Genomic DNA, 9,486 nt, shown 5'->3' on the forward strand with positions numbered 1-9,486 from the left:
TAAAAGGAGAGTTGCAGAATTTTTGTCAACTGGGCAGGTCAGATGAACCTCTCCCACTGCCCAGTTTTGCTGTCCATCTGTTACCAATGCACCCTCGTGTAGGGGAGGGCTTGCCAGAGGATTTAGCACCTGGCAGGATTCAGCTTCGTAAGAAAGTGAAGCTTTCCTCCACCGACTCTCAGGTCATCCTAGAGGCAGGACAAGGGCCAGGCGCCCTCTCCCCCTGCCTTTGTCTGCCAGAGCTTGGCTACTCATTTCCATTTGTTCTTTGACAAACGTGGCACCTTGCTGGGTGAAGATGTTGGGAGTGTGAACACACAGACACACAGAGAAACGGCAGTCCTGTGTATATTTAACAATATATATTTATATATATTTTCTAGATCAGTACATTCAGTTTTTAACTTGCTTTTTCTTCACAAACAGAAGAACTCTTACAATAGTAGACTTTCTAAAATAAATACTATTAAAATAGAGCTTCAAAATAAATATTCTATACAAAGGAAACCTTCTGTGGTAACTTTTGATGTAGGGTGAGAAGGGGTTACAGTGAAGAGAGAAAATGTGCCAGGGTGGGACCCTTGAACAGCTTTTCTGTTTGTAACATGAAACCAAACCGTGGGGCAGTGAGAAGAGAAAGCAAGATAAGACACCACACAGAGTTACCCACAGCAAAAAATGGCAGCGTAAGATTTGTCATCACCTGTCACAGTAAGCAGAGGGCATGAAAATGCTTACCGAAGGCATGAAGCAGAAGGCCAGTGAAGTTTGCAGGATGCCCTGGTGACTTGCACAGTGCCAAGTTGTGCTGCCTACACCCCACTGGACATCTCCTGGGGCAGCACAGAGACCATGAAGGTGATGGGATCTGGATGCTGGCCCCAGCCCACACTTTCCACACTTGGGCTCATCATAATCTAACTGGGCCTCGCTCGATGCCCAGGAGGGATGCACGCAGACTCCGGAACGCGGAAAGAACCAGGCACATCACGTGATCGTCTTCCATCTCTGTCAGCTGTGAAGGGCCCATATCAATAGCAGGGACTGGTCTTGGCTCCTCCCAGCCAGGGACCTTGAGGAGCCTTGGTTCTACCCTGTCATCTACCTGTGAGGGCTGGGCTCTCCTAGACCCAGTTCCCAGGGTGCCGGCTGGAGTGTTGGGCCTTCACAAACCCACCCTTGAGGAGAAGCAGCCTTGGCCCCTTAGGGCAAGCATCCTGGACCCAGGTTTGTGGATCCCACCCCCGGTTCCAGGCAGAACCACCAGCCACCCCAGGTTGAACGGAAGTGGGAAGCAGCTGGCACTTTTCAAAAGAAGGTCAACACGAGGCATAATCCAGCCGAGCAAGCCATTGGTGACAGGACACGCAACCAGCCAGAAGCAGCCACAGAAATGTGCCGTGTTTCTGAGAGCTAGGTCCCTCAGTGGTCCTTGACTGGCCCCCGGGGGCCATGGGCAAGCCAGTTTTCTTTTTGCCAAGGAAAACATGCTGAGGGATAGCTGTGCAACAAAGCTGGGTGAACCGAAGTTGAGCACACAGGACACAGAGAGTTCTGCAGACATCCATCTAGCAGGCTAGATGCAAACCAAAAAGAACAAGCCAAAACAGGGGAAGGGAAAAAAAGAAAGCCAAAACCCAGAAAAATCCATGTTTATAGCTATATACACAAAAAGTCAGGGTTCAGGAGGCTGTTTGCCAGGTAACAGGGTCTATGTAGATAGAGGCCGTGGGGTAGGGGTATATGTATGTATGTATGTATGTGTGTGTGTGTGTATGCACAGCTTATGTAAATCAACTCTCCACAGAATGGGCGTGTAGAACTCCAAAGATCACCAAAGTGCAACTTGCCACTGGGTCAAGTTTCCCACGGAGACATTTGAGGGAGGGGCTTTGGGAAAAGTTCTGAGGTCTCACCAAGAGAGGACGTGTGCCCTCTCTTTTTTGGGGTAACCTCTGCACACCTGTTCTGAGGAAAACATCTCCAGTCCCTTCAGTACACATCTGATACATTCAATTAGGATAAGTGGTTGGCTGAATGTGTTTTTTCTACCATTCCCTCTGATTTGTGCAAGAATATCCATACATCCATCATGACTGTGGCAAAGGTAGCTACAGGAATCAGCCTTAGAAAACGCAGATGCAGTATTTCATATTTGCCTTTTACAAGCCAGCATATGTTATATAAATAAAGCCTAAAATAATAAGACCCTCCCCTCCTTTCCACCAGTCAATAAATACCTACGGTTACAATTAACTTATTCTAAATCATAAGATGTTACTACTAGTCTTCAAGAAGGGAAAAAAAAAAAGTCCTTGAGAAGCACTGGGTGCATGACCATCAATCACAGCTACCTGCCTCCTTCCTGGAGGCTGTTCTGTTCCTACAGGACAAACTGGAAATGCTACAAACGCTGTGCCCAGCGCACTTCCAATATCAGCTGGGGTAGCTTTTCTGACCCAGACTACTTTCTCTCATGGGGGGAAAGAGAGGGAGGCACAAAATACCACACTAAGCAAAAACCCCGCACAATAGCTAGGGAGGAAGGACCGGACACACTACAGCTTTTGCATGCAACAAGTACCTACCCACCGGACGAGCTGCACTTTCTGAGTCCTTTAGCACCTTGAGAGAAAGAGTTGCTACGTCTTTGGGGGCTGTTGGGAGGGGCTCATGTAGCCACGCACAGAAGCAGGGCTCAATCCCAAGAAGCCCCCGGAGAATCTTTCCCCCACCCGCATTCTTCTGACTCCCCCGCCAGGGCTTCCTAACACTAAAATAGACTCTTTTTTCATCATCTGTCTATTTACATTAAAGATACAGACACTGTACACAAAAGGCTATGACAGCAAGCAGCAGAATCAGGAGAGAAGAAACCCACACCCAGCTCGCCTCAACTCTCATCACTCTGCCAATGGGAGGTGCTGCCTCTCTTCTTTGCTGTTAAAATCCTCTTCTTGGTGGGGAGGGGGATTGTGTTCCTTGAGGTTGCTCGCCCCCCAGATTTTGAAATCAGCCCTTCCTGGGGGTGGCCCAAAAGGAAGCAAGTGTTTTATTATTATTTCTTAAAACACCGTTAGCATCTGGTTTAATGATTCTATAAAAACATGATGACTGGATCCAGAGACCACAGCCTCAGACTCATTGGCAAAACGCTATTTGGTCTCGAAGTTGCCGCCCTGGCCTTCTCTACCCATAACGTTTCTGGAAAAGATCTGGGTAGAGAGAGCTTGGGACACGTAGCGGGCGGGTGAGTCTGTGACCCAGTAAGAGCCGAAGGACGGTGTTATGAGTGGAACACCCCCAAGAGTTAGTGAGGAAGCTGGAAGGGAGAAAAGGTACTGTGCAGTGGTTCCTAAATCCATCCGTGGCTCCGGGCAGAGCGAGGAACGAGGGGGGCTCCCAAGTATATACAAAAGGGATCGCCAGGGTCTACACCTTCCCCAAGATGTCGGGGCAAACCGGGGTAGAGGCTGGGAGAAGAAGGTATAGACGGCAAAACTCCAAGGGTCTTCTTCCAAGGTCCCCTGGCCACTCAGTTACCGATTCCTCCCAGGCAGCCAGAGGGAATGCAAAAGAGCGGGGAGAGAGGGAGGGTGGAGGAGGGCTGGGAAGGCATTCAAGCAGCTGCAACTTCCGGATATGTGTCCACATCTGTATTCCATCTTCTGAAAAAGAAAAATCGCCCCCAAACCACACCACGCCCCTGCCACTATCTGTTTCACACAAAGTTCCAGGACCCTGGGAAAAAAAAAAAAAAACCCAAAGTGCTTCTTCATCCTTTTGGGGAAGAGAAGGATGGGTGATTGTGGTCTCTGTTTCTTCAGAAGCTGGGGGTAGGGAGTGGGCAGACTGGCAGGGTCAGCCTGAGGATGCTAAACCCTCTGGCCTCGCTGTGGTGGTCCTTCTCAGGTGTGAGCAGGGAACCAAGTTCCCAGGGGGAAGCGCCGGGACTCGACCCCAGGTGTCAGAAAGGCTTGTCGGGTCTGCTGGCCTTGGCGTCCCCGGTGGCTGCCTTGCAGATGACGCTGTTCGTGTGCTTGCAGCGGCATCCGGGGCGGCGCAGGCGGTCGTAGCCGCGCTGGGCCAGCTTCACGCAGCCGGTGGCAGGCAGGTAGCAGAGCAGGCAGGGCAGCACCAGGGAGAGGGCGCCCATGAAGGACCAGCGGGCGCAGCAGTTGGAGCGGGAGCAGGAGCAGGGGTGGTCGGCGCAGGAGCCCTCATCGTCCTCGTTGGTGCAGTGGTAGAAGACGCCCTGCACCAGGCACATGCAGGTGCCATAGTTGACCAGCGTCTGGGCGGAGCACAGGCACTCCTGGTTGCAGACCCAGCAGGAGGGCAACGTCCGGGGGGACGCGCACTCCTTGCACTTACACTTCCCGCAGGCCTCGCACAGCAAGAAGTGCTTGTCCAGCTCTGGGGGGACGGCCGGGCCCTTGAGGTCCAGGGGCTTGCAGTGGATGGCCTTGGGCTGGATGCGCACAGCCCTCGGGGAGGCCTGGTCGGCCACGGGCGGCGGGGCCATGTGGTCTAAGAGACGCTGGTCAGAGGACGTGCTGCTGCTGCTGCTCACAGAGCTGGGGCGCCCGCTGAACGAGATCCAGTGGTGGGTGATGTCCTGGTCACAGCGGGCGGGGGTCAGGGCCAGCTCTGGGGCTCTGCCCCGGGTCCTCTTGGGGCCGGTGGGGGGTGCCAGGCCAGGATTGTCGATGTAGTCGTTCTCCACGTGGCTAGTCTTCATCTGGTCGATGGGGAGAATGGTGAGGGGGTGCTGGAGCCGGCCGTGGGCCATACGGCTGTCCAGAAGGGGCTGGACCATGACTGAGCTGGGAGTCAAGGGGACGCTCTGTGGGATCGGGGGCTCCATGGGGCCAGAGGTCCTGGGCTGTGCAGAGAAACAGGCTTCTAGGGGCCCTGGAGTCGGGGGCGGAAGAGAGAATGGATTCCAGGCATCAGTATGTGGCCTGTTTACACACCCACCCCACCCCCCGTCAGGTCCTTGGGAGCCCAAATGAAATGGGAACTGGAATTCCTTTGGTGGACTCTCCAGTATTATGGCTTTGATTAATAATGACAACAACAACAATAGTAAGTGGTAGAAATAACTTATTTAGTACTTACTATGTGCCAGGGACTCTTCTAAGCACCATATTTATTACGTCATTGACTCTTCACAATAAACCTAAAATGTAACTACTATTATTATCCCTTTTCTAGTTACAGGAAACTAATGTTCAAAGTAACTTGTCCACAGTCACACAAAACCATCAGTAGGAGAACTAGGGCTCAAACCTGTGCCGTCCGAGCTCATTCTTATAACCCCCATGAAACATGCTCCTGATTTAAGACAGATACAGCTTAGCAGTTATAAACACAGGCTCTGGAATCAGATCCAAGTTCAAATTCTCACCTCTGCCTAGCAGTGTTACTGTGAATGAGGTTCTTTAACCTCTATGCCTTAGTAGTTTCATCTGTAAAATGGGTTCTTGTGAGGACTAAATGAGAAAATGCATATCTAGGACCTAGCATTTTGCCTGACACACAGCACATACTCTTAATTTATCACCATCCCAGAGAGCAACAGTTTGGATTTCCTGAGCACTAATAAGCACGACTAATAAGTACCAAGCGTTGTGCTGAGTGCTGAGGATGTGGTGACCATGACACAGTCCCTGTATGCTCCCATGTAGTTTCTCAGCTGGATAAACAAAAGCCGTTATTTCAGATAATCACAAGAGAAGGAAGAGCTGTATCTGAGGCCTGCACATCCAGGATATTAACTTACTACCACTACTTCTAAGAGCAGCAACATCTAGTGGCCAATAACCCCTGGGTAGGTGCACCTCTGACAACTTGGATGGGAAATCCTCCCAAGGGGCACTCACATCACCCATTGCCAAGTGCTGAGCTGAACATTCAGCCTAAATGCTATTTACTAGAATAGCTAAGCCAACCCTGGATCAGTTTCTAATTTCACCGAGAGAGTGCAATTTTAAGTTGGAATCCGGCCAGAGATTCAACTGCAGTGCCTGACACGGAACCCCAGGAAGTCACTTAAATCAAAGAGTGGAAACGCCTTGGTTCAAATTTAGAAAGTGCACATTGTTTTCTATTAGAAGTGCCATTTCCTCGCCTGCTGACCTTTACATTCAGAATTCGGCTGGAGATCAATTTAAAGAAATAGCAACAGAGGCCAAGACCTCTGCCCAAGGGGCACGATTTGGAATTCCAGAGAAAGATTAGACTCTGGGAAGATTCCACCGGGCTTGGGAGTGGAGGACAGAACAGATAGCCAGGGTTCGGATAAAAGGGGAAGATAACCACCTTTGGGGGGGGGGGGGGGGGAAGAAAAAAAAGACCATTGGGTTAACGTGCTATGGGATGGGGTTTCAGTAAATGCTTTTTCAAGACGCTAATGATGTTCTAATTTGGAGAGCTGACCCTGTACCTCCGTTATTAGGTTCACCTTGCCTCAAAGGTGATGCCTAAGAAGGGGATGTGGATAGGTTTCCACTTCCAGTTCTAACCCTGTATCCCTCCAGACTTGGGACACAGCTGGTCATCCCAGTATTCCAATCATAGGAGAATGACACCTGCCCCGAGTGACACATCCATACTTATCAATGTCTATAGTAAAGAATGAAGAGAGAAAAAAAAGGCATTCAGGGCAACTCTGTATTATACTTCCCCTGCTTGGAAACAACAGTTTGATCAGAAATGGTTAAATTGGGGAAGGGCCTCCTTAGATGCTGTCCAGCCTGTCTGAAATAAAGAGCTAGGTCTAGATGCGAAGTTCATGAAGTGGATGAAAGGGAGCTTATCCACAAGGTTGTCCCCTGTATACTGCAAAAAAAAAAAAAAGCATTAAGTCTTTTCTGCAAGGTTCATTGCTCAGTCAACTGATATTTCCCCTTCGCAAAGGCATGAACTATGGGCTCATGAACAAGGGCTTTGCTCCCACAGTCCTATCTACTTAAGTGAGATGTCTGTGCATAGTTTCTCCCATCTCAGAGCATGTCTGCCTAGAGGTAGCCTGCCTCCTGCCTCTGTGTTCCCTCCACATGTCAGGAGAGCATCTTCTTCAAAGAGGAGACTTCCCCATGGCAGAGTTAGACTTAAGTGTCTGGCAGGTCTGCCACCAAGAAATAGTCATCTGCCAAGGCAGCCCTCCTTTGGGGATCCTGGGGTCAGGGCTGGATGGGGGATGTTAGTTAAGCATTCAGAGAGAGGAGTTTTTCCAAGGATCAAGATGGCCATGGGGCAGAACTTCAGGGGAATGCTACCTCAGCCCACTTTATTCTTTGCAGGCACTCCAAAGCCTTGCTTCTAGAATAAGTGTGTTTGGGGTCAAGAGAAGAAGGTTAGGAGCCCCGGGTCCCAGACTTTGCCTGGAGGAAAAGGTGTGACTAGGCAGAAGAATGGAAAATGCTGACAGAAGCACAGGAGACGACTCTGGCGCCAGTCAAGAGGTGCCTCAGCCAGAACCCCCATCCAGGACGAAGACAACGCGATTCCCTTATTCCAGAAGCTCAGGTCACAAATACTCAGGGTCCTGCCAACAAAATGTCAGTGGTAGTTTGAAGGTTGTATTGCCCCATGTAGTTGGGCTTTTTGCCTCTTAGGACTAGGATTGGGACTGGCCATGCTGTGGGTACTCCCTCCCCTAAACAGTTTATCCACTCTCCTTCCCCTGATTCTATTCCTGGGGTTCTATAAGAACGGGCACACTTTCTATGGAGGAAGCAAAAGGCATGGGCAATGCTTGGGGATTTTAATAGGCCCTGGAATCACAAGGCAGATTCATGGAAAAAGTCCCACCAGGAAGCCAGGGTGGGAGCAGCGCCTGCAGGCGATGGGGATATTGGCATTAGCAGGCTCCCATCACCCTCCAGAGACAGCTGTCAACATCTGGGCCTGCACTCAGGGCCAGACATGGGGGTGGGGGGTTCAGTCCACGATGACTCAGCTCTCTTGGGACATGCTGCATCCAAGATGGCTCCAGCAGGCATATTGTAAAATGCATCTTCCCTATCATAACCCTGATGGAAGATGCCTTCCGGCCACCAGGGGCTCAGAGTTGTACCACTCCAACCTTCTCAGGCTTCATGGCCTCACCTCCCAATTAGCCAGGACCCTCCGCAGGAGGGTGGAATTCATTTGGCTGACAAGAAAAACAACTTCCCGATAGCCTGTTTGATAACCCCTCAACACAGCTAAATGGTGTCTCAAAACCCCCGCAAGTCCTCGGCTTAGAAGATTGATCTCTACTCACTGGGACACACCCACCCTCCAGTCTGCGCAACGCTGCCGAACTTAAGTGCAGTTTAATATGTACTCTGCTTCCCCTGCAAGGAAGGAAGAGATTTATAATACAAATATGAGAGAGGAGGCTTTGCCTCATTTAGGCTGTTTGGGAGACTGATGGCCAATTTGGAAGGCTGTGGACAGAGAAACAAAGCCAGCAGTCCACTTAGCCAGAGAAGCACCTCTATCGAATTTTAGGTGGCAGCCTTATTGATTAGCATGAGGAAAGGAAACTTTTACCTCCACTCCAACCTTCTAAAAATAATTAATAATTAGGGGAGCAGCAAGCATTTATGAAACATTTCTTGGTGTCAAGCTCTGTGCTAAATCCTCAATGATTTTCTCCTTCAATCCTCACCATCTCCTTGGAGGATAATACCCATTTTGCAGAGGAAGAAATGGAAGAACAAAGGGTCATAGAGCAGGCAAGTGGTCAGGGCAGGATTCGAACCCAGGTAGCAGAGGCTCCAGAGGCTGCAACTTCAGCCCTGCGACCCTGACTTGCAATAACTTCTGGGTATTCATGGAAGGGCACGGAAGCACCCTTCTCTCTTATAGCCATGAACTCCGCCAGTCTCCCAGGTCTGCCACCAGCCCTCAGGGAACCTCATTGGGCCATCTTCGGGTTCTTAACCCAACCAGCCTGGAAATGAAGCCAGACAGGGCTGACATCAGACTGGCCCTCAGTTAGGGGAATTTTTAGTGTGGAAAGCAGAGGCTGGGGGTTTGAAATCTGTCATTAAAGGAAGGGTCAGAGCGCAAGACATCTTCACTTCCATTTTCTTTGGCATCCCTTTTGTCACCTCACACACCCCCATTTTTCTAGGTGTTTTCATTTTTAGTTTTCTTAAGGTTGAATGGGTCTCATTTGTAAGATCTCACCACAAAGCAGTCCCTAAAAGGAAAGCCTAGAGTGGGCAGGAATCCCGTCTCCTCCCCCCTATGAAGCTGAACTTAAGGGTCCCTAGGGCACGTTCATGTATGTGGCTTCCTGGTCCAGGTCTGTGGGGAAGGGAAGGAGGAGCTAGGGTAAAAGGAAGGCAGAAGAAGAGAGTCCTAGAATACTGAATCAGCAGGATATCAAAAAGCCCAGAGCACACTGCCCTGTATTTGCGGCTTCGTCTGTGACCCTGACATTGCATGTGTACCTGTGGGGAGGGGCTGAGCACCAAGGCAGCAGAC

General features: G+C 50.3%; 1 protein-coding gene across 4 annotated transcripts in view; it reads right to left on the reverse strand.

The window, feature by feature from the left end:
• Positions 1 to 388: 388 nt before the first annotated feature.
• Positions 389 to 9,486, reverse strand: part of SPRY4 (sprouty RTK signaling antagonist 4) — a 14,111-nt gene continuing 5,013 nt past the window's right edge. For 2 of the 4 annotated variants that reach the window (XM_068536086.1, XM_068536087.1), the window contains exon 2: positions 389 to 4,914. In XM_068536086.1, the coding sequence (XP_068392187.1) occupies positions 3,968 to 4,867 (900 nt within the window). In that variant the 5' untranslated portion in view covers positions 4,868 to 4,914 and the 3' untranslated portion in view covers positions 389 to 3,967. Of the gene's footprint in view, positions 4,915 to 5,121 lie in introns of all 4 variants that reach the window. The other 2 variants (XM_068536084.1, XM_068536085.1) reach the window with 2 other exon arrangements.

Source organism: Eschrichtius robustus, chromosome 2 (genome assembly GCF_028021215.1).
Source record: "Eschrichtius robustus isolate mEscRob2 chromosome 2, mEscRob2.pri, whole genome shotgun sequence".
Lineage (NCBI taxonomy): Eukaryota > Metazoa > Chordata > Mammalia > Artiodactyla > Eschrichtiidae > Eschrichtius > Eschrichtius robustus.